Below are 26,264 nucleotides of genomic sequence, written 5' to 3' on the forward strand. Positions count from 1 at the left end.
TATAAACAGGGGATGGCGATGGTGCAGTGAGCAGGTTATAAACAGGGGATGGTGCAGTGTGCAGATTATAAACACGAGATGATGATGGTGCACTGTGCAGGTAATAAACAGGGGATGGTGATGGTGCAGTGTGCAGGTTATAAACAGGGGATGGTGATGGTGCAGTGTGCAGGTAATAAACAGGGGATGGTAGTGGTGCAGTGTGCAGGTTATAAACAGGGGATGGTGATGGTGCACTGTGCAGGTTATAAACAGGGGATGGCGATGGTGCAGTGTGCAGGTTATAAACAGGAGATGGTGATGGTGCAGTGTGCAGGTTATAAACAGGGGATGGTGATGGTGCACTGTGCAGGTTATAAACAGGGGATGGTGATGGTGCAGTGTGCAGGTTATAAACAGGAGATGGTGATGGTGCAGTGTGCAGGTTATAAACAGGGGATGGTGATGGTGCACTGTGCAGGTTATAAACAGGGGATGGCGATGGTGCAGTGTGCAGGTTATAAACAGGAGAAGGTGATGGTGCAGTGTGCAGGTTATAAACAGGGGATGGTGATGGTGCAATGTGCAGGTTATAAACAGGAGATGGCGATGGTGCAGTGTGCAGGTTATAAACAGGAGATGGTGATGGTGCAGTGTGCAGGTTATAAACAGGGGATGGTGATGGTGCAGTGTGCAGGTTATAAACAGGGGATGGTGATGGTGCAGTGTGCAGGTTATCAACAGGGGATGGTGATGGTGCACTGTGCAGGTTATAAACAGGGGATGGTGATGGTGCAGTGTGCAGGTTATAAACAGGGGATGGTGATGTACTGTGTGCAGGTTATAAACAGGGGATGGTGATGGTGCACTGTGCAGGTTATAAACAGGGGATGGTGATGGTGCACTGTGCAGGTTATAAACAGGGGATGGTGATGGTGCAGTGTGCAGGTTATAAACAGGGGATGGTGATGGTGCACTGTGCAGGTAATAAATAGTAGATGATGATGGTGCAGTGTGCCGGTTATAAACAGGGCATGGTGATGCTAACACAAGCGTCCTTTGGAACAGTGAGCTTGCATCACCCGGCACCCTGCTCTAACATTGATGTGAATATAGTAACCAGGATTATCGCTATTACCCTTGATGAAAAATGACCAAGCTGAAAACATTAGTATATTGTGCCATTATCATTTTACTATCCCATCAGCTGTATCATTTGGTAATTTAACTCAGGTGATATCTCCAGATATCTCAAACTATAAAAACAGAAAATGCAATGGCAATCGGATGTAACCCTTTAAAGAGTGGAATCATATTTCTGCACCATTGTTTTTAAAAGCTGTTATTTTATTGCTGTGTTTTACTCAACGAAATCTCTGGAAAATGTCATGCTGATCTTCATATAAATCATCCTATTGTATTTGTATAAAGTTCCTGTACCCAAACAGATCTGTTAATCCATTAAATTATTTTGGGGCTTTTGTTAAAGGAGCAAGCAACTATGGAACAGACATGTGCAAAATCAAATTACTTATATGTTCTTCTTTTTATCTCCCCTGATATGGAGCCAGGCTTTTGAAGTTGATAACATTTTGATTGCTTTTTCATTTAAGTTGACGTGAAGAGTATGTAACAGTGGGGCTCAATATTGTCCCCCTCTGGGCTACCCTGTCCTCTGGAAACTAATTAATTTATTTGGGGAAAATCATTGAAGAATTTGCAACATTATGATCCCATTTGACTCCAATCTCAAACTGTTGTGCCAATTCCTGCACATGCAGCTTCTTCCAAAATGCCTTTTGTTTTTTTATTATTGTGGGAGTATTGAAGCAGTTCCATTTTATGTGCATATATGTGAGCAGAAAATGTGTTGCTGGTTAAAGCACAGCAGGTCAGGCAGCATCCAAGGAACAGGAAATTCAACGTTTCGGGCCAGAGCCCTTCATCAGGAATGAGGAGAGGGTGCCAGGCAGGCTAAGATAAAAGGTAGGGAGGAGGGACTTGGAGGAGGGGCGATGGAGATGTGATAGGTGGAAGGAGGTCAAGGTGAGGGTGATAGGCCGGAGTGGGGTGGGGGCGGAGAGGTCAGGAAGAGGATTGCAGGTTAGGAGGGCGGTGCTGAGTTCAAGGGAATCGACTGAGACAAGGTGGGGGGAGGGGAAATGAGGAAACTGGAGAAATCCGAGTTCATCCCTTGTGGCTGGAGGGTTCCCAGGCGGAAGATGAGGCGCTCCTCCTGAGCAGGCTGGTAGTACTTTTGTTATCTCGTTCCCAATTTATAACTAACATTTTGTTTTGACTGAACATTGCAAAATTAGCTTGTAGCTCCTGTCAGGCAAGTGTCAATGACTGTAAGTGTTCTGGAGCAGCTGCTCTCCCTGATACCTGCTCCATCAGATGAGTAGCATAAGGTTAGACCTGAGCTGGAGTGGAAGCTGAGATATTGACTGTCACGGTTGGTCAGCCTCGATTCTGATGGATGTGGTTGGAAAGTGCCAGTATCGAGTTCTGCCCGAAGCTCCCTGTCAAGTTGATGGTACCTCCACGCTCCCCAGTAATGACAGTCAGCGTCCAGGCTGCCTTGTTCATACACCGGCCATTTCTATGCACACACTTGTCAACGTTTCATCAGAAGAAAGTGAGGTCTGCAGGTGCGGGAGATCAAAGTCGAGAGTGTGGTTGCTGGAAAAGCACACCAGGTCAGGCAGCATCTGAGGAGCAGGAGAATCGATGTTTCAGGCAAGAGCATCTCATCAGCCCTTCATCACTCAATACTCCCACAATAAAAGCCCAAAAGGCATTTTGGCAGAAGCCGCAGGTGCAGGATTTGGCATAACAGTTTGAGATTGGAGTCAAATGGGGATCATAATGTTGCAAATTCCTGGCAATGATTTTCCCCTTCATCGTCATTCCTGGTGAAGGCCTCCAGGCCAAAACATCGATTCTCCTGCTCCTCGGATGCTGCCTGGCCTGCTGTGCTTTTCCAGCAACACACTCTGGCCGATGTTTTATTCGAGGCAGTCCCGATGACCCCCCTTTCTGTGAGCCCTCTGCCCCAGGAGCCTGGTGTGACTGTCTGTCTTGGCTGTAGGATCCTCATGTCTCATGTTCACTTGCTACCCTCCGCAATACCTCAGTCCCAGTTTGTGAGTGTCAGAGTGACTGGCTGCATTTCTTCATCATAAAATCGCTTTTTTCTTCCACCGGACCCTGTTCCTGTGCCATTGCCTGGTCAGGTGTAGTTTTTGGAGAACTGAAAGAGCAGGTACAGTAGGTGCATCATTCCTGATGAAGGGCTCTGGCCCGAAACGTCGAATTTTGTGTTCCTTGGATGCTGCCTGACCTGCTGTGCTTTAACCAGCAACACATTTTCAGCACAGTAGGTGTGTGCTAAGGATAGGACAAGCAGTTTATACTGAGACCATTCACAGCTTATAAATCAAAGATCTTAGGATGAGAGAGAAGTGAGAAAGAGCAAAAGGGATGAACACATCATCATGGAGTCAGACAGCACGGAAACTGTCATACAGTCCAACCAGCCCGTGCCAATCATAATCCCAAACTGAAGTAATCCCACCTGCCTGCTCCTGGCCCATATTCCTCCAAATCTTTCCTAATCATGTGCTTTTCCAAGTGTCTTTTAAACATTGTAATTGTACACACATCCACCACTACCTCAGGAAGTTCATTCCACACGCAAACCACCCTCTGTGTAAATAAATTTGCCTCTTATGTCTTTTAAAATCTCTCTCCTCTCACCTTAAAAATGTGCCCCTAAGGAAATCACAACTATTTTTAATGCTATCTACACCTCTTGTTATTTTATAAACTTCCATAATTAGATTACTTACAGTGTGGAAACAGGACCTTTGGCCCAACAAGTCCACACCAACTCCCCTACACCTAACACTACAGGCAACTTAGCATGGCCAATTCACCCTGACCTGCACAATTTTGGATTGTGGGAGGAAACTCACGCAGACACGGGGAGAATGTGCAAATTCCACACAGAGAGTCACCTGAGGCAGGAATTGAACCCGGGTCTCTGGCGCTGTGAGGCAGCAGTGCTAACCACTGTGCCACTGTGCCACCGACCAATCATTTCAGCCACAACAAAGCATCTCAGATGTGGTTATGGCAAAAATGCATCTCTGCCTGCCCCCCTGCTACCTGCACTTGTGTGTCACCTTGTCCTGTAAGATAGACAAGGAGATCTGTCAATCAGTCTTGGACATGTCGGACATGCTGGCAGAATCTGCAAGCCTTGAGTTGTGTGGGACTTGCAGTAGTGAGGCATGAGTCATTTGTGAAAGATGTTGTTAAGGGGTGAGTGATATGGGTGTGGTGAACTGAACACTGTGTAAGGCTAGTGGTTCTATAGTAACCGGATGGCATTTGTGGATGCATTTATTGACCTTGTCCACTCTTGTGAGACCAGTAAACCTCTTCCTCCAATATATCCAAATCCTTCGATGATACACATCAGCATGGATCAGTTGGTGATCTGTTTCTATTACCTTTGGCTGGATTGCTTGAAGACCTCTCTGTATTAGAGAGGTCTCTCTCCTTCAATCCAACTTTCTTCATCAAGGACTCCTTAGCTGTGTCAGAGAACTAGAAGGTGTACTCTGCCATGTGACAGAACATGAACTGTTCTTGAAGATATGAAGCACCTTTCTAGCCTTCTCCAATCAGACTTTCACCAGCTACTGCACCACAACACACCCACCTCTGGGAAGGTGCAGACTGGATCGATATGTTGAATAAACTTGGGCTGAGCCAATCAACCATTGCACAGCACATTTGGAGCTGTGTTGGTGTCTCTAACTATTGTGTAAATGTGCAGACAGTGTGATATTTCAATGTTGTCTACATGTAAAGGGAAAAGTGCAAGCTAATGCTTCATCATGAGTCCCATGTCAGTTTTTGCCGGTGATCAAATATAGCCTCCATGGTATTTTTCCAATTACAGAAGAGATCAGTAGATTTCAGGGAAATTGCACAATCTGTCTGATTTTGCAGCCATCCTTGAACTATGCTTAAATCGATTGCATGCATAAAGTTGGGTTTGATTTATAAGATGACAGGCTTAATTTCAAAGAAGTTCAAACCCTAATGATCTTTTAAATCTCAGCAATGGTGAGAATGTGGAATTATTAGAAGGGAATCATTTAAAGTAATTTAAGGAAAAACCAGACAAGGGTGGAAGAAGGGAGTAAAAGGTAGATGGGAGATTTCGTTGAGGAAATATGTAATCCAGTAAATTAAAACATGTTCTTAAATGTTGCATATGTTCTATCCCTAATGAGTAATTCAAATGCTTTATATTTATGAGAAAATACTTTTGCAGCTCATACAGCACTTTGAAAGCTAAATCAAGTCATGAAGAGGGTTAACAATATAATTACACTCATATAATGCTGACGATCATTTCTGCATATTTCCAATGGCCAACCTATAAAATATGAGTAAGTGTTTATAACATTTTTATTGCTCTCCAGCTTTATTAAAGGCAAATTCATATTCAGTTCCTTCTCTTTACACTCAAGCTACTGAGCAGATCGTCTCCAAGTTCCTTACATCTGTTTGTTTTTGACAAGACCGACTGTTGAAAGGGTTGTGATCCTGAGAGGATGGGAGAAGCTATGGCTTTGAAAACCGTGAAAAGCCTTTCAATGATTTATTCGTTCTGTCCTGAACATGCCACCAACTGCAATGACACGTCCTGTCTGTTGCCTATTGATAATTTTAACCAGTCTATGAGTCTTATTTTAAGTACTGTGCTGACAATCCTGTTGGCGCTGGTGATGTTTTCCATGGGTTGTAATGTCGAAGCCAAAAAGCTCTGGGGTCATATTAAGAAGCCGTGGGGAATATGCGTGGGCTTTCTTTGTCAGTTCGGCATTATGCCCCTGATTGCCTTTCTGTTGTCAACGGCCTTTCGAATACACCCTGTCCAAGCTGTGGCAGTATTAATAATGGGATGTTGTCCAGGTGGAACAGGTTCCAACATTATGACTTACTGGTTGGACGGAGACATGGATCTTAGGTAAGTTGATAATTTCTCTCTAATATTATCTCAGATTGTTTTCCAACATGCTCCTGAGTAAGCTACTACATTAGGGTGGCACAGTGGTTCAGTGGTTAGCACTGCTGCCTCGCAGTACCAAGGTATCCCTAGTTCAATTCCAGCCTTGGGCGACTGTCTGGGTGGAGTTTGCACATTCTCCCTGTGTCTGTATGGGTTTCCTCCCACAGTGATGAATTGGCCATGCTAAATTGCCCATAGTGTTAGGTGTATCAGTCAGAGGGAAATGGGTCTGGGTGGGTTACTCTTCAGAGGGTTGGTGTGGACTTGTTGGGCTGAAGGGCCTGTTTCCACACTGTAGGGAATCTAATTCTTAACTCGATATTCTAGCAAACTATTACATGCAGTTAACACATTTCTGTTTTCCGTATGTTATTGCCATCTAACATAAGCTTGTTGCTTCTGGAGGATTTCTACAATAATAGAAATTGTTACTAATAAGAAAACTGCTATAAAATATAAATTGATTCATTGGGTAGCTTCTCTATTGTCCTGGTCACACATTGATGATGTTTGAAAAGGTGAAAATTGTTAACAATATAGATCACAAAGTGTTTTTTACCCAAGGGAACCCCTAGCTCATTCGTCAAGCAGTGCTACCTCCCTCTGTGTCAGTCAGTCTGTGACCCCCCCCTCAGTGTTACCCCCTCCCTCTGTGTCAGCCAGTCTGTGACCCCCCCTCAGTGCTACCCCCTACCTCTGTGTCAGCCAGTCTGTGACCCCCCCCTCAGTGCTACCTCCCTCTGTGTCAGCCAGTCTGTGACCCCCCCTCAGTGTTACCCCCTACCTTTGTGTCAGCCAGTCTGTGACCCCCCCCCTCAGTGCTACCTCCCTCTGTGTCAGCCAGTCTGTGACCCCCCCCTCAGTCATTGCAAACGGCTGAGAATCACTAACTGGTGACTGTAGGACACCTCAATCAGCAATGCCACATGTATCAGGTATAGTTTATATACTTCCACATGTAGGAGTTATACATACTTCATCAGTGTTAAAAATCACACAACACCAGGTTATAGTCCAACAGGTTTATTTGGAAACACTAGCTTTCAGACCACTGCTCCTTCACCAGGTAGTTGTGGAGCAGGATCATAGGGCACAGAATTTATACAAAAGGTCTTAGTATCATGCAATTGAAAAGATGTATTGAACAAACCTAAATTGTTGTTAAGTCTTTCATCTTTTAGAATAGGCTGCTGGTTTCCGTCCATTAATATGTAAATCCTAGAATTTACTTCCAGTCTTATTCTTGAGATAATTTAAGATTGTATAAAGAAAAGTGACATCTCAGCTCAGACCATACATTAAAGGTATGAGGTTAGAGTCTGTCTGTATCCCAGTCTGTATCTCTGTCAAAACACTGATAACCAGACACCTCCTGCCCTGGACACCCCCATAATATTATATATATACATACAATATCATCATATAATATTTACAGTATCATTCCAAATGGAAAATTAGGATATAAAGAGACTATTCGGCTCATCATGTCTGCATTGTGGGAGGAAACCCACACAATCACAGGCAGAATGTGCAATTGTGTAGGTTAGGTGCATTAGTCAGGGGTAAATGTAGAGTAATAGGGTAGGGGTCAGGGTCACTGTGGACTTATTCAATCAAATGGCCGGTTTTCACACTGCAGGGATTCTATGAACATGGAAATGCCACACAGTCACCCAAGACTGGGGTTGAACCCAGATTCCTGGTACTAGGAGGTGGCAGTGTTAACCACTCTGACACCCTTTTAATTGGTTAATTATACTCAGCAGTAAGATGTATTTTGTAGCAATGTGCTGTAAAAGTAAAAGTTAAACGATCAGAATTTCACTGTTAGCTGTCTGTCTGAACTCTGTGTCATTTCAGAAGCAGCTTTCTGTTCTTTTCCTGTCCTCAGACCCTGCCACCCAATGGTGCTCCACACTCTTCATATCCATACCCTCACAGTGTTAACTCTATTCTGTATTTTACACCATCCACATTATCAATTTTTTTCTAGCAGGGGTCACTGAATGACAGGGAACAGTTGCAAACTAAATCCAAATATAATTGGAAGAAAGTAAGGACTGGCAGATGCTGGAGACCAGGGTCGAGGGTGTGGTGCTGGAAAAGCACAGCAGGTCAAGCAGCATCCAAGGAGCAGAATAATTAATATTTCGAGCATAAGCTCTTCATCAGGAAGTTCTGGGATTAATGAACTGATCCCTGCAACCCATCCTGATGAAGGGCTCTTGCTTGAAACGTAAATTCTCCTGCTCCTCAGATACTGCCTGACCTTCTGTGCTTTTCCAGCACCACACTCTCAACTCCAAATATAATTGGTCATTTCTGAAGTAAATAGAAATGGACAGGTATATTTTGATCAGCGTTCCTACAACTGTGTGTCTTTAAATCTAATTCTAAGATCATGATTATGTATGAATTTTATTCTTATATGTGGCCTAGCCAACCCTCTCCCCAGGAGATGGGCTTATCATAGAGTCATGGAAACAAACCCTTCGGTCCAACCAGTCCATGCCAAACATAATCCCAAACTGAACTAGTCCCACCTAATCACATTACAATCAAGACACATTTGAAAAGTTTGTGTTTTAGAAACGGTGTTCCCAATTCATCAATCGCGTTAGGGGAGAATTTGATTGAACAAAACGTGTTATAGCAGAACAACCTGCATTTGTTCCTATTAAATTTCAATTACCACCTGTCTACGCAACTTCAGACATGAATTGTTTCCATTGCTCTCCGTATTTTAACCCAAATGTGTATCATTGAAACAAAAGACACGTACCACAATGAAATGTCTAAACTGTTATTAATGATGTTTTTTGGTAAGTCAAACTTGTGCAATAATTGGAGTGTTTTACATCATTAGGAGCTATCGGCCAATGGTGATATTTGATGAAGTGGCCTCTGGAATTATAGAAAATTTAAAGCAGAGAACCTTATAGAGGTTTGTAAAATTGTGAGGGGTATGGCTAGGGTAAATAGCCAAGGTTTTTTCCTAGGGTGGGGGAATCCAAAACTAGAGGGCATTAAGCTGAGAGGGGAAAAGAATTAAAAGGGACCTAAGGGGCAATGTTTTCATGCAGAGGGTGGTGTGTGTGTGGAATGAGCTGCCAGAGGAAATGGTGGAGGCTGGTTCAATTATAACATTTAAAAGGCATTTGGATGGGTATATGAACAGGAAGGGTTTGGAGGGATATGGGCTGGGTGCTGGCAGATGGAACTAGATTAGGTTGGGATATCTGGTCAGCATGGACGAGTTGGATCGAAGGGTTTGTTTCCATGCTGTACATCTCTATGACTCTATGACTGAATGTTGAAGGCAGCCTAAGATCGAGCTGCTGATCTAATCCCCCTTTTTTTGGCATTTACCCAATAGTCCCACAGGCTGCATTTCCCGAGGGGCATGTCAATACATCTAAGTTACATTTCTAACATGATCAATATTCAAATGTACTGAGTAACATGAATGAAATGTAAACACCATCACTATTTAAAATCTGTGACGACTCAACAAGTTGGATATAAAATGAAGGGGACTCGGGGGCTGTGGTGAATGGCAGGAGAGTGGACATGAGGAATGTCAGATTAGCCATGATCCTATTGAATGGCGGAGCCATCTTGAAGGGCCAAATGGCCTACTCCTGTTCCTATTTCCTTTGGTCTTAAAACGAGTCAAATTGACCTTGGATAATAACACAAAATGGGTGATAACATGTCAGCAACTGTTCTCAATGCCAACTTTAAGAACATTTAAACGGTCAATGGATAGACAAATGGAAAAAAACCTAATAGTGTAGGTTAGATAGGCTTCAGATTGGTCTCACAGGGTGGCGTAACATCGAGGGCCGAAGGGCCTGTACTGTGTTGCAACGTTCTACGTTCTATGTTCTAAAATGAAATCAGATATGGTGCAAAACAAGGTCACCCAAACTACTATCGCCCAGTTTGTTCTGTCAATTTCAACTTCAGAGAGTGTCTCAATTTTGTTCGGAAAGTATTGATAGCAATTACCATGTTCAGTGAAAAATTATGTGCCGCATCAATTTAAATACCACCAAATACTGCTTCTCCATAGATTGGTTGATACTTCTTTATTATTTTCCTGTTTTTTATTTAAAATTAATATCAACAGTTACATCCTAATAATTACATTAATCAATGCATTAGAAACATCACCCAGACAAAGTTAAATAAATGATTACCTGCTATGACCTGTGGAATACTTTATTATCGAAAATAGCCTGTTTGCAAATTATTTAGAGCAGAAAATGTAAAGAATTGGCAATTGGATATTGCAAGCAAATTGACTTTCCAAAGGCAATTATTTGGTGAAGTATTATCTAGTGTATCCTTCAGTTATTTCCCATTATTTACAACGTCAAAACACAATCTTTCGATTGGAGCTTTGACTGGTTTAACCTTCATTTAATTAGCAAATTCAAACTGAAAACCGCACTTGATCAATGCAACAGATTTAAGTTCTTCTCTGCTGATATACTAACAATATAACTTTAAGGACATTCCATTGTTATATTAAAATATTTTTGCTTTCAGCATAAGTATGACGACATGCTCGACAGTGCTGGGGATGGGAATGATGCCTCTTTGCCTTTTCATCTACACTAAAACCTGGGTGGACACAGATTTTGTCCAGATTCCTTACGACAGCATAGGTAATTTCTGAACACCAAATTTCATAAGAATGGTCAGACTTTGTTTTAACATGTTCACTTATAGGAATTGAATAAAGCTGACATTTCCATATCCTAGGTATTACCTTGGCAAGCCTTCTCATTCCTGTTGCAGTTGGGGTTTATACGAACTACAGGTGGCCACAAAAGGCCAAGCTCATATTGAAGGTAAGTGACTTCCAACAATTGTGAAACAAGAACATTTTGTGGAGCCTACAATTCCTCTGGGTCTTCTTTGAATGATTTGCTAACGTTTTAGAAGAACACCAGGTGAACTGGTGGAAATGCTGTCAGTGTGATACAACTGTAAAGTTTTGCTGTAAATTCTGTGCCTTACAATCTTATTCTCCACAACCACCTGATGAAGGAGCGTCGCTCCGAAAACTAGTGCTTCCAAATAAACCTGTTGGACCATAACCTGGTGTTGTGTGATTTTTAACTTTGTACACCCCAGTCCAACACCAGCACCTCCAAGTCATTTTATATATTTGAAATGTTTGGGTTTTTCTTTAGAAAAGTTGTTTTATTTCAGAATAGATTACATCTATATTCACCACATGAATCTGTGTCATTGTTTAATATAAAATATTTAAAAGTTATTTGATCTTAGTGTTCTTTGTGTCATGTGTATGTGTGTCATTAAAGTTCTTTAATACTGTCTGAGCACCCTGATGTCATAATTCCAGCTACACAATGAGAATGCCCAGTTGAATGACACTCACTCCTGCCATCGAGCAGAAAGGTGGTAGGTACAGTTACTCTGATTAACTCGTCCTACATTACAGCTGTTTGAGCAGCACGGTGGCTCAGCAGTTAGCACCACTATCTCATAGTACCAGGGGCCCAGATTCAATTCCATCCTGGGGTGCCTGTCTATGTGGAGTTTTCCCATTCTTCCTGTGTCTGTATGGGTTTCCTCTGGGTGCTCCAGTTCTCTCCCACAGTCCAAACATGTGTGGACTAAATGAGTTGACCATGCTAAACTGTCCATAATGTGCAGGCTGGATGGATTAGCCACAGTAAATGCAGGGTTGCCTGGGTGGGATGCCCTTCAGCGGATTTTGAGTGGAGCCCCCTTAAACTAGTTTTGTTGTGTTAAAGCTCTGTGCAGGAAATCTCAATGTAATTCCGTTTGTAGATCATTAATCTCAGGCTCATCCTTTTAGGTGCCATATTATAATTTCATTTTCTTCAATATTTCAGTGAATTTTATTTTAGTCTTTTACTAAAAGTGTCCTTAAATATTACAATGAACTCTCTAAACTGGAAGATGAGAATTTCATTTACTGAAGTAACCTGTTTATATGCTCACATCATTAATTGAATCACGGTGGCTCAGTGGTTAGCACTGCTGCCTCACAGCACCAGGGACCTGGGGTCCATTCTACCCTCAGGTGGCTGTCTGTGTGGGTTTGCTCCGGTATCCTCCCGCACTCTAACGATGTGCAGGTTCGGTGGATTGGCCATGGGAAATTGTTCCATACTGTTGGGTGGGTTAGCCATGGGAAATGCAGAGTTACAGGGGTAGAGGAGTGGGTCTGGATTGTATGCTTGTCAAAGGGTTGGTGTGGACTCAATGGGCTGAATGGTCTGCTAACACACTGTAAGGATTCTACATTCATCAAAATTGTCTTTTACAGAAAGAGTAGCTGATAACTAGTGGGTGGACTAGATAGCTGCGTAATTTGAATTTTTATTGTCTACATAAAGCCAGTTTGGTTTTTTTTGATACACGGACCTAGCAGTCTGACGCTGAGAGTGAAATGTGTACACTGCTTTCCCTGCTGTTGCAGGGTGGACAAACACAGCCACCAACCTTCAATGCATTTCCTGAACCAATGTGATCGACCAAAGAACAAAGGAAAGGCTGAGAAGGGTGAATAAGTGGGGAAATTCAATGTTATGAAAGACATTTGATACAGAGAGAGAAATATTTTCGTGTGAGAAAAAATATAGGAAGAGAAAGAAAAAAAAGACAGAATTTATGATTTAGAAAATCTCAAACAATTCATTCTGAAGGACCAAACTCCACAACTCTTTTTAAACATTCTGGGCAGGGGAATTCGCTGGCTGGTATTAAAATTATTATATTGTTACAAGGATACTTACATTAGTAATTGTTGGATTTCATGTTCGATGACAAGGTTGTTGCTAAATTCTTCAGCAAATAAACTTAATGTCAAGAAATTTGTGGGGAGGTTAAGGATGGTATGTTACTTTTGTGAAGCTAGCCATGAAGTGATGCAAATTGTCTGAAATTGTGATGATTCACAAGTCATGGGTACCTCTCACTTGCCCCAAATTGCAGCTGCTTTGCATATTAATAAAAAAAGCTTTTCTTGTATATGTGTTTTTTCTCAGAACTACCTACAGTGCTTGGGTGGATTCACTGCACTTGTCCTTTTTGTTGGTATCAGTCTAACTTACTGACACCCTATAGGGAAGAATGGTCGCACAATTACTTCAGCAGAAGCTGAGCTCAATATTAATGGTTACATCTCACTTGTTAGTTATGTGACATATGAAACTCAATACTGGTACTGATCCTGCCCATCAGTGATGCTTCTAACTCAGACTTGTTCTCAATATGATACAATATTCAGAAACAATTCTTCATTCTTAAAAACTTGTGTTTTTTATTGCTTTATATTGGATGGAGATTGTGTGGGTACTTGATGGAAATACATTTTCAGAGCTAAGAGGGTGGAGATTGAGTGGAACGGGACAAGCCGGTCTATGGAGAGTGTGCATGGATTTGATGGGCTGAAAGGCCTCCTTATGTGCTTTGGTGAATCTGACTCTGTCATTTTAATATAACCCTTTCACCTAGATTGGATCTATCACTGGAGCGTTCCTTATAGTTGCTACAGCTGTAACTGGAGCTCTGCTGTACAAAGGTTCCTGGGCTACCTCACCTTACCTGTGGATCATTGGGACAATCTATCCAGCTATTGGATATGCACTCGGATTTATTTTAGCTCGTATTGCTGGCCAGCCTTGGTTCAGGTAAAACTTTTTGTGAAGTCCTGAATGAAATGTAGTCACTGCTGTAAATTATACTTTATCAGAGAGGAAAAACAAAACTAGACACAGCTGGAAGGACAGGAACATGTAAGAATGCAGTTTGAGATTAAGAGAAAAACAGGTGTTAGAACCACAACAGGTGGATCCACACAGATCAGACCCAATTTTAATTCTGTCTCGGTGAATGAGTTTTGAATGAGTAAAATTTCTGCTGAAGCATCAGTGGTGGTTGGATGATGTAACAATTATCTCAGACAACTAATGGCCATAAGCATTTTGGAGAATACGTGGGTGAGATGTGAAACTTGTTGGCACTTGTCTGCTGGGAACTGTGCGTGCCCCTTGAATGCCCAACATGCCATCTTTAGCCCTCTTACCTTCACGTGGGCGAATTGTTCTAGAAGCCACATTGCTGAGTACATTGCTCATGTACTGTCAGCTTCTGCCAGATGTAAGCAGGAAGGCAGATAATGAAGTCACACAGGATGCATACTGATTTAATGACAGCGGTTTCACTTCCATGTTCAAAATGCCCACTAACACAGTTCCTTAGTGTTGTGTCCCTGAACTATATAACCAATGTCACAACTGATGATAGCAAGTGTCCCATACATCTTCTTAACCCTCCCAGCCATGTGCTCTGCCAACTTCAGTAATCTTTGAATAATTACTCCAAGGTCCCTTTGTTCATCCAAGCTACCCAGTGTCCTGTCATTCAATAAATACTCCCTCATCTTGGTGCTTCTTCCAATGCACATCACCTCACACTTACCAAGGTTAAATACCATCTGTCACTGGTCTGCCCACCTCAGCAATTCACCTACATTTTCATACAATCAACAACCATCTTCTTCATTATTATTCACTCTACCAATCTTGGCATCACATGCAAATTTGCTTAACAATCCCCCACATTTTCATCAATGTCATTTAGATTACCTACAGTGTGGAAACAGCCCCATCAGCCCAACAAGTCCACACCGACGCGCAACCCACCCAGACCCATTCCCCTACACTTACCCCTTCACCTAACACTACAGCCAATTTAGCATGGCCAATTCACCTAACCTGCACATTTTTAGACTGTGGGAGAAAACCGGAGCACCCGGTGGAAACCCACACAGACACGGGGAGAACGTGCAAACTCCACACAGTCAGTCGCCAGAGGCAGGAATTGAACCTGGGTCCCTGGCGCTGTGAGGCAGCAGTGCTAACCACTGTGCCACCGTGCCACCGATTTATGTATACAACAAACACGAAGGGTCCCATCGCTGGACACTGGCCTCCACTCACTCAAACAGCCTTCTAGCACAACTCTTTGTTTCCTATTACTAAGCCAGTTTCTGATCCATCTTGCTAAATTTCCCTCATTTCCACCTGCTTTAACCTTCTCAGTCAATCTCCCATGTGGAACTTTGTCAAAAGTTTTGCTAAAATCCATATAATCTACATCAACTGAACTGCCCTCCTCCACAAACTTGATCACATTTTTAAAAAATTGTACCCGATTTCTTAGACAGACCTCCCTTTCACAAAGTCATGCTATCCCTAATTAACTCACTTGTCTGTCATTTCCTGGTTCATCTCTACCATCTCCCTTAAAATGTGGAACCACCCTAGCCACTCTCCAGTCCTCTGGCACCTCCCTGTGGCTAGAGAGGAATTTACAATGTGTGTCAGAGCCCCTGCAATTCCCTGCCTCACATCCCATGGCAGTCTGGGATTAAATTCACCTAAACCAAGGAATTTGTCTGTTTTTAAGCTTGACAGAACTTCCAATATCTCCCCATTTCCTATGTCAAACTGCACAGGTTCCTCACAGTCCCTTTTCCTGAACTCCATATCTATGTTCAACTCTCTTAGAGAGAAGACTGAAGAGAAGTTTTCATTCAATACCCTTCCAATATCCTGCTGCATCACACACAGGTTTCCTCCTTAGTCCCTAATGGGCTTTACTCATTCCCTGGTTAACCTCTTCCCTTTAATATATTTATATAAGTTGGTCTTGTTACTTGTTTTGTGAAGTTACAAATCAAGAAAAATATTATAACTTTCTCCATAGGTGCACTCTTAAAATTCATTCCCACAAGGAAGAAAAACTATTTTAAAAAAAGGTAATTTTTGGAAATGAATATACTGGTTGCGCTGGATCTCCATTTTGAAATACTCAAGGCTAGTCGAACCAGTATGTTTCATTCACCAGTTTCACTGGTTTTATTTCCTGGGTGACAGGATGTAACCATCATTGGCTCAGCCATCATTTATTGCCAATCCCAAATTACCGTTGAAGGTAATGGTCAGCTGTTTTCTTGAACCACTGCAACACCTACAATACTGCTCAGAAGGGAATACAGGATCTTGACCCAGCATCAATAAAGGAACAGTAATATAGTTCGGATGGCATGTGGTTCGGGGGAGAGCTTGCAGGGGCTGATGTTCCCACGTACCCACTGTCCTGGCCCTTCTAGATGGTAGAGGTCACATGTTTAGAAGGTGCTAAGGAGCCTTGATGAATTGTTGCAATGCACCTTGTAGATGATACACACTGTTACAAGTTGTGGAGGGAGGTAATATTAAAGGTGAAGTGCGAAAGACACTCTCTTGGATAGCAATCTCAAATTTTCTTGGGAGTTGCATTCGACCGGTCAGTGCTTGGATGAGATCTCAAATACTTTACTTATTGCAGATTTTGCATTTTAGTAGTTTGTGTCAATTATTTTCAGACGCAGGTTAGTAATAAGACACAATTACCAATTAACACCATGGAGTAAAACATTTTCCAGTTTTTAGAACATCTTGTTAAGTTACATCCCTCTAATAAAGTCTTCAGTCAACCTTGCTGAAAGTAAGTTGGCTAGATGACTGGTTTGCAATGCAGAGTGATGCCCACCACTTGGGTCAATCCCATACTGGCTGAGCGTACCATGAAGGACTCTCCTCAACATCTGTCCTCTCCCAGGCATGGTGACCCTCAGGTTAAACTAGTCCTGATTGGGGTTGTTTCTAATGAGAGAGCAGCAACGTGCCCGACTCTACATTGCCCTCTGCGCAATGTGGGAAACGCAATAAATGCTGGATCAGCCAGTGACATTCACACCCCACGAATGAATTAAAATAAAATTCTTAGAGTCATAGAGGCATAGAGATGTACGGCACGGAAACAGACCCTTCGGTCCAACCCATCCATGCCAACCAGATATCCCAACCCAATCTCGTCCCACCTGCCAGCACCCGGCCCATATCCCTCCAAACCCTTCCTATTCATATAACCCATCCAAATGCGTCTTAAATATTGTAATTGTACCAGCCTCCACCACTTCCTCTGGCAGCTCATTCCATACATGTCCCACCCTCTGCATGAAAAAGTTGCTCCTTAGGTCTCTTTTATATCTTTCCCCTCTCACCCTAAACCGATGCCTTCTAGTTCTGGACTCCCCAACCCGAGGGAAAAGACTTTGTTTATTTATCCTATCCATGCCCCTCATAATTTTGTAAACTTCTATAAAATCACCCCTCAGCCTCCAACGCTCCAAGGAAAACAGCCCCAGTCTGTTCGGCCTCTCCTGTAGCTCAAATCCTCCAACCCTGGCAACATCCTTGTACATCTTTTCTGAACCCTTTCAAGTTTCACAACATCTTCCTGAAATGAAGGAGACCAGAATTGCACGCAATATTCCAACAGTAGCCGAACCAATGTCCTGTACAGCCGCAACTTCACCTCCCAACTCCTGTACTCAATACTCTGACCAATAAAGGAAAGCATACCAAACGCCTTCTTCACTATCCTATCTACCTGCGACTCCAATTTCAAGGAGCTATGAACCTGCACTTCAAGGTCTCTTTGTTCAGCAACACTCCCTAGGACCTTACCATTAAGTGTATAAGTCCTACTAAGATTTACCTTCCCAAAATGCAGCACCTCGTATTTATCTGAATTAAACTCCATCTGCCACTTCTCAGCCCATTGGCCCATCTGGTCCAGATCGTGTTGTAATCTGAGGTAGCCCTCTTTGCTATCCACTACACCTCCAATTTTGGTGTCATCTGCAAACTTACTAACTGTACCTCTTATGCTTGCATCCAAAACATTTATGTAAATGACAAAACATAGAGGACCCAACACCGATCCTTGTGGCACTCCACTGGTCACAGGCCTCCAGTCTGAAAAAACAACTCTCCACCACCACCCTCTGTCTTCTACCTTTGAGCCAGTTCTGTATCCAAATGGCTAGTTCTCCCTGTATTACATGAGATCTAACCTTGCTAATCAGTCTCCCATGGGGAACCTTGTCAAAGGCCCTACTGGCGTCCATTCTACTGCTCTGCCCTCATCAATCCTCTTTGTTACCTCTTCAAAAAACTCAATCAAGTTTGTGAGACATGATTTCCCACGCACAAAGCCATGTTGACTATCCCTAATCAGTTGCTGGAAAAGCGCAGCAGGTCAGGCAGCATCCAAAGAGCAGGACAATCGACGTTTCGGGCATGAGCCCATGAAGGGCTCATGCCTGAAACATCGATTCTCCTGCTCTTTGGATGCTGCCTGACCTGCTGCGCTTTTCCAGCAACACATTTTTCAGCTCTGATCTCCAGCATCTGCACTCCTCACTTTCTCCTATCCCTAATCAGTCCTTGCCTTTCCAAATACATTTACGTCCTGTCCCTCAGGATTCCCTCCAACAACTTGCCCACCACCGAGGTCAGGCTCACTGGTCTATTGTTCCCTAACTTGTCCTTACCACCCTTCTTAAACAGTGGCACCACGTTTGCCAACTCCATCTTCTGGCACCTCACCTGTAACTATCAATGATACGAATATCTCAGCAAGAGGCCCAGCAATCACCTCTCTAGCTTCCCACAGAGTTCTCGGGTACACCTGATCAGGTCCTGAGGATTTATCCACCTTTATCCACTTCAAGACATCCAGCACTTCCTCCTCTGTAATCTTTAACTTTACAGGTTATTTCCCTTTGCGGCAGAGGCCATAGTCTCAGGATATGGGATCAGACATTTAAGATACAGATGAGGAGGAATTTCTTTTCTCGGGGGTTAGTGTATTTGTAGAATTCTTTGCCACTGTGGGCTGTAGAGGCTGTGTCGTTAAGAATATTCAAGGCTAAGATAGACAGATTTTTAATCAGTAAGGGAACCACAGTAATGAGGAAAAGGCAGAAAACTAGAGATGAGGTAACTGATCCACCATGATCTCAGTGAAGGCAGAACACTTGCAATGGACTGAATGGCCTCCTTCTACTCCTATATCTTATGGCCTCATGACTTCAATTTACATTTAACAAAATGAATAGACAGTAAACAAATTTACACGTAGTTGAAATGAAAGATTTTCCAAAGGAATCTAACAATCTAACCTAATCATCCACCACACTTTACAAATCACACAACACCAGGTTATTTGGAAGTACAGTATTAGCTTTTGGGGCGCTCCTCCTTCATTAGGCAGCACTCCAAAATCTGATACTTCCAAATAAACCTGGTGTTGTGAGAGTTTTAACTTTGTCCATTCCAGTCCAACACCGGCTCCTCCACATCATGACCACAATCTAAGGTGGCAAAGTTCTTTGCACATTTCGTTGATTTATGGATTCAGAACAATGCTAGGTATCGCAAAGGCTCAGTTGATCTTTAACTCACCAATGCAACTTTATGTTACAGATGTCGTACTGTAGCTGTAGAGACTGGCGCACAGAATACTCAACTCTGCACAACCATTGTCCAACTTTCCTTTTCACCTGAACAGCTTGTGCTCATGTTCACGTTTCCACTGATCTACAGTGTTTTTCAAATAGCATTTGCTGCTATAATGATTGGATGTAAGTGTTTTATTCTACTTTTGACTTTAAACGGACCATTGGATAAAATTAAAATATATCAGAGAGAGGAATATTATACCTTTCAGCATGTAGTTAGAAATGATGATGCAGAAGTGATGAGTTTAATTTCCCATTTGGAAATGTACTGGATAAGCCAAAACTTTGCGGACCAAAGACCCAATTGAACTAGTACCATTTGTTTTTGCACAGAGGGTAATTCAGTTACAAAAGGAAGATTTAAATTAATAAAGCACAATGCAATGGCAGACAGCAGCTTCAGAATGAGGGTAAAAGTGAAGGTAAACCGCATGTTATTGATAAAAAGCAAGAACTGATCTTGAGCAGTTGGAGATACAGACTTTAAAATCACAGGAAGGTGTACAGATTCTAAGCATTCAATGAAATGGGAAAATATTGATTTATATAAAGGTGGGAAGTGCAGCTCTCAAAGCTCTTGCCATAAATACAAAGAAACTCAGAAATACAGTGAAGAAAACGCAGATGCCTGTTAGACAGGGAGGTTCCAAGTTCATGGGTATCACAGATGACCGAGTTTAGCAAAGACACAGGTTGGGTAAATATGCAGGAATACAGATTACTCCGTATAGATGAAAAATTACAATTTGGAGATAGTGTGGCCTTTTGAAAAAGAGAATTTGATACCAGTACAAAGTTTTGGGGTCATTTTAATTTTAATTGTAAAATATAAGTCACTTACTAAATGAGAGAGCCATTCTAAAAATTTACTAACCAAAAAAAAAACTATAGAGGCTGGAAATCTGAAACTGTGGAAAGAAAACAAAGTTAATGTTTCCAGACGTGAAACTTAGCTCCACAAATGCTGCCAAACCTGCCCAATTTCTGTATCAATTTACTGGTGTTGATTAGTTATAGGACACTTTTCCAAGTACAACTGTGTTTCCACAAGCTTTACTCAAGTTTTTATCATAACAACATAAAAGAGATAATACATAATAAAAGCAGGGGTTTCCAGTCAATCTGTTTCAGGATGCCAATCCATAATACTGTGAAATGGCAACAAAGGCTTAGGGGCACAAAGGACAGCAGAGCAAATCAGTTGTGATCCTTATTGAAAGGCACTGAGGACCCAAATAGACTACCAGTGCTCCTACTTATTGTATATTTCATATTCCTTGGAGAGTAGACAGAGGAAATAGACATAATTTATTCAAATTTTCATAATAAATACAGTGAATAAGAGTCATGAAACAAGTGGCAGAATCGACTATAAGTTAGAAGGCAGAAAGAGGAAGATCGGACTAAGAGGGAGGGATTATTATGGCAAGAGATATTCCACGTGGATGTGTGCTGAATTCACTGCTGTTCACAATTTATACTCAGGGTTTTGGGCCTTCAAACCAAGGACACAGTACTTAAATTTGTCAATGAAACCAAACTGGGACCATGGATGGATATGGAGAAAGACTAAGAAATTATGGGAGACCATTAATAAACTTCCAGAAAGGATACAGATACATATGAGGATGTACATGTTGCTAAGAATAGCAAAGTAATATTGGTGCAAGTGGAGATGGGGTACGAATATATAAGTTGCATCAACAATAGCAAGGCCATAAACGTGCAAACCAAACACTGAGTTTTATCTTGAGTGAATCAAAATGGAAAAGTAGCAACATTTTGCTAAATCAGATATTTTTAATATATGTAAAACTGCATGAAAATTTTAAATATTGATACTCAAAAGTTTAAAGAAAAATTAAGTTAACATTCAGGTACAGCTAGCAGTTAGGAAAACCAATGGCATATTGGCCTTTATTGCAAGGGGATTTGAGCACAGGAATAATGTTTTTTTAGAAATGTTTAGAGTTTTAGTGAAACCATATCTGGAATATTGGGCACAGTTTTGATTTCTGATATCAAAGGAAGCATTACAGGTAATACAGTGAAGGATCACTAGATTGGCTCCTGGGATGACTGGGCTGAGATTGTGAGAAAATGGCACCAAACTCTTTGGTACACAAAAACGAGAGAGAATTTCATTGAAACCTACATTATTCTCAAGGCACCGGACAGGGCAGATGCTGATGTAGCTTATGCTGGTTTTGGAAATCCAGAGAACAAGGACGGTCGTTACAGACTAAGATGTGAAGTTGTTTCTTACTCATGCAGTAGAGACTTTTAGAACTGTCTACCTCAGAGAGCGGATGCTCCATCACTGAGTAAATTGAAGGCATAACTAAATGGATTTTTGGTTTCCCAGGGATATGGAAAGCAAACAAGTGGAGTTGGTGCATATCAGCCAGGATCATTGATTGGCAAAGCAAGCGTGAGGGGCCACAGGGCCTATATCTACTTATGTCCTTAAGTTTTGCTGCAAGAAGGTGATAAAGGAAACCTTTGAACGATTGAAAACTGATTGACACGTGTTAGAAAGCATTTCTGACAGCAAGAAAGAAGTTGCATTTTTGGAGCAGGTGGCAATCTAATAAAAATACAGAATTTGCACATGACGTGAAGGCTAAGCACCAGACCGAGATGGAATTCTATGATATACTTAAAGCAATTGATATACTTAATGAGGTCACATTCTTGTTACCTTGTGGGGATGATTACAGTTTTGTGTGGCTTAGAAATGAAAGAGAGTTAACTTCACTCATGATAAAACAAAAGGGCATATGTTGTCAGAAATCCAAAGGCCAGTAGGTCTCTCATTTGTTATAGATAGGTATGAGGGCTGAAGTGCAAGAAATGGGTCTGACATGACAGATTACACTATAAACACACTGATTTTCAGTTTCCATGACTATACATCCTAGTACTCTGCTTCCTGTAAAGACTAATTCAACCTATTTCTTCATCTCTGTCACATCTGTTCCGATTATGTCAATTTTTACAAAGGTGCCTCCAAAATGTCCACCTTCTTCTTCAACTTAGGATTCCTCACCAGTGTTAACAGGGCCCTCAGCTGTATCCAACCCATTTCCTGTACTTAAATCCTCATCCCCTCTCTTCCTTCCCACAACAGCAGTAGGGTCAACTGGTCCTCACTTACCAACCCACCAACATCCAGAGCATCATTAGCCGTCATTTCTGCAACCTCCAGCAGCATTCCACCACCACTTATTTCCCTTCCAAACCTTGGCAGCCTTCTGTAAGGGCCTGTCCCCTCTGAGACACCTTGGACCACTCCCCACAGCACCTTCCCCTGCTTCCAAGTGAAGCAGCGATTTACCTACACTGCATTTGATCTAGTTAACTGTATTTGCTGCTCATAATGTGGTCTCCTCTGCACTGGGGAGATGAAACGCAGACTGGGAAACTGCTTTGCAGACACATACATTCTGTGCACAAGGACATTCTTGAGCTTCCTCCTGCCTGTCACTTTAACACACCATCATGTCCCTGGCCAACATCTGTGTCTTGGACTGGCTGCAGTGCTCCAGCGAAGCCGGAAGAACAGCATCTCGTTTTCCGATTGGGGACTCAGCCTTCAGGACTAAACGGCAAATTCAATAATTTTTGCCCCCCAACACCTTTTCCTCTGTCCTTACCCCAACCCCCACACACCAGGCCTTGTCATCACATGGGCTGCCACCTCAACCATTCTATTGTCAGCTACAAATAGTCCTCATTAGCTGCTATTCATTCTTCCACATTGACCTTTACCCATTCCTTTGTCTGCCCCAGTGTTGTTCTATCTCTAGACTTCGTTTCCAGCAATCAATTAGACCCCTCCCCCCCCCCCAATATTGAATAAATATCACCTCTTCACATCTACTATCATTTCTGAGGGTCACTGGTTCTGAAACGTTAACTCTGCTTCCTCACCACAGATACTGCCAGACCCAGTGAGCTTTCCCAGGAATTTCTGTTTTTGTTTCTCATTTCCAATGTAGATAAACTGAATGGCAAAGATATTTTCCCAAGAGTAGGGGAATTCAAAACTAGAGGACATATTTTTATGATCAGAGGTGAAAGATTTAAAAAGGAACGGAGAGGTAATTGTTTCCACAAAGAGTGGTTCGTATGTGCAATGAACTTCCAGAGGAAGTGATAGATGCAGATACGGTTACAAAATTTAAAAGACATTTGGATAAGTACATGAATAGGAAAGTTTTAGAGGGATATGGGCCAGGAGCAGGCAGGTGGGACCAGTTTAGTTTGGGAAAATTGGTCAGCATGGATGAGTTGGAGCGAAGGGTCTGCCTCCCTGCTGTATGACTCAGAACAAAGAAAATTTACAGCCCAAGAGAATAGACAATAGGTGCAGGAGTAGGCCATTCTGCCCTTCAAGCCTTCATGGCTGATCATCCTTAATCAGTATCCTGTTCCTGCCTTATCTCCATAACCCTTGATTCCACTATCTTTGAGAGCTCTATCCAACTCTTTCTTAAATGAATCCAGAAACTGGGCCTCCACTGCCCTCTGGGGCAGAGCATTCCACACAGCCACCACTCTCTGGGTGAAGAAGTTTATCCTCATCTCAGTCCTAAATAGTCTACCCCATATTTTTAAGCTGTGTCCTCTGGTTCGGCACTCACTCATCAGCAGAAACATGTTTCCTGCCTCCAGAGTGTCCATCCTTTAATAATCTCATATGTCTCAATCAGATCCCCTCTCAGTCTTCTAAACTCAAGGGTATACAAGCCCAGTCGCTTCAGTCTTTCAGTGTAAGGTAATCCTGCCATTCCAGGAATTAACCTCGTGAACCTACGCTGCACTCCCTCAATAGCCAGAATGTCTTTCCTCAAATTTGGAGACCAGAACTGCACACAATATTCCAGGTGTGGTCTCACCTGGGCCTTGTACAGTTGTAGAAGAACCTCTTTGCTTCTACACTCAATCTCTCTTGTTATGAAGGCCAGCATGCTATTAGCCTTCTTCACTACCTGCTGTACCTGCATGCTTACCTTCATTGACTGGTGTACAAGAACACCCAGATCTCTCTGTACTACCCCTTTACCTAAATTGATTCCATTGAGGTAGTAATCTGCCTTCCTGTTCTTGCCACCAAAGTGGATAACCATACATTTATCCACATTAAACCGCATCTGCCATGCATCTGACCACTCACCTAACCTGTCCAGTCACCCTGTAATCTCCTAACATCCTCATTACATTTCACCCTGCCACCCAGCTTAATATCATTAGCACAAACTTCATCATTATATTCGAATCACCAGGCAAACAGGAATTAGAAGCAAATGTTTTAGCATGTGCAAGCCCTTTCCTCTTTAACTCTTGGATCTGTGTTTGAATCGATAGATGATATCCCTACTTTAAGCCTCTTTAGATAAGACTATCTCAACAGAGATTAAGCTTTCTCATATACTGCCTGATCGTCAAACCCCCTGCTACAGCTCAGAACAATTTCCATGAGGAGCAATTAGCTCAGTTCCCTGGCCTAGTCCCTCCCTGAAAGTTTACCATTATTTTGGGTCTAGTCTCTTGCCCATCCACCATTTCATTCACAGCATCTACTATTCCTTCAGGCATTTTTGCTTTACATTATGGCAGATCCAAACCCAATCTCTCTGCCTCCCCTCCTTTATTAAACACTTCTAAAACCCAGTTGGTTGAATAAATATTTGGTTTCTGCTCAAGTGGTATGGTATTTACTGATGTGTGTGAAATCTATTGGGCCATTTTTATACGCTGAATGTGCTAAATAAATGCAGAGTTGTAATATACTTACTAAGATTATAAATATTAGCATAAATAAAGTCTTATTTTTATGTATTACTCAGGTTACCAACTCTACAAACGACATTTCAAGAGCACCACAGATGATTCTTCAGAATGTGCAAATGATGAAGAAAAAGCTAACCCTGTTAATGCTTTTACAAATGGAGGATTTCACACAGATGAGAAATTACCAGGTGATGGTTTAACAAATGACACCCCCCATTTGAAAGAAAAATGCCAAAATGGCATTTTGAAGGGAGGGCTCTCAACAGAAGAGAAGCCACCAGGTAGTGTCTTAGACATAAGTACCAACTTGTGAAGATTTTGATCATCCTGATCATATTTTTGTTGTTGAGGCCATTTGGGATTCACTGTTATGAATGTTAAGGGCAGTGTTTTATTTTCGAAAGAACTTAAAACAAAACCTGAACACATTAATCATGGGTTATTAATACCATGCCCTCTTTTATGTAACTTCCCTTTCTAATGTTACATCCTAGAGAGAAAAATACAGCTGGAATTGCCCACCCTTCCCTACCCCACAATTTTCAATGCAGGTGTTTTACAGAATTTGCTTTTCTTTATTTTGGCTGTAGGCCATTACTAGCCAGGCCATCAAAACTGTAGTCAAACAATTAAATGCAGCAAAGGGCTCCAATTCCCAAATTATTTCCATTCCTGATCAGTCATGTCTGCTCACTTCCATTACTCTACATGCATTGGTATAATAGCGTAGAAAACAGAAAAAAGTCACTCAAGTATAATGAGTGAGCGTGAACGAGAAAGGAAAGCAGATAAAAGGAAAAAGACAAATGAACAAGAAAAGTGGCTGCTACCTTTACAGTTATTAGTATCCTGAGATGATAGCTATGCATGTTTTACGAGACTAAAAGTGATTCTGCAGGACACAGCTAAAAAATGTTTGCGAATTGTTCATTATTGTGATGAAGGTGAATGTAGTTCCATCAGCAATATTTTACC

The 26,264-nt window shown here is 42.0% G+C and overlaps 1 protein-coding gene across 1 annotated transcript; it reads left to right on the top strand.

Annotated features, from left to right (window-relative positions):
• Positions 1–5,636: 5,636 nt before the first annotated feature.
• slc10a2 (solute carrier family 10 member 2) lies at positions 5,637–25,602 on the top strand. The gene is made up of 6 exons (XM_060826426.1): positions 5,637–6,028; positions 10,625–10,743; positions 10,841–10,929; positions 13,592–13,767; positions 19,459–19,616; positions 25,346–25,602. The coding sequence occupies exons 1-6, from the start codon at positions 5,655–5,657 to the stop codon at positions 25,600–25,602; spliced, it is 1,173 nt and encodes a 390-aa protein (XP_060682409.1). The 5' UTR covers positions 5,637–5,654.
• Positions 25,603–26,264: the final 662 nt, after the last annotated feature.

Source organism: Hemiscyllium ocellatum, chromosome 6 (genome assembly GCF_020745735.1).
Source record: "Hemiscyllium ocellatum isolate sHemOce1 chromosome 6, sHemOce1.pat.X.cur, whole genome shotgun sequence".
NCBI lineage: Eukaryota > Metazoa > Chordata > Chondrichthyes > Orectolobiformes > Hemiscylliidae > Hemiscyllium > Hemiscyllium ocellatum.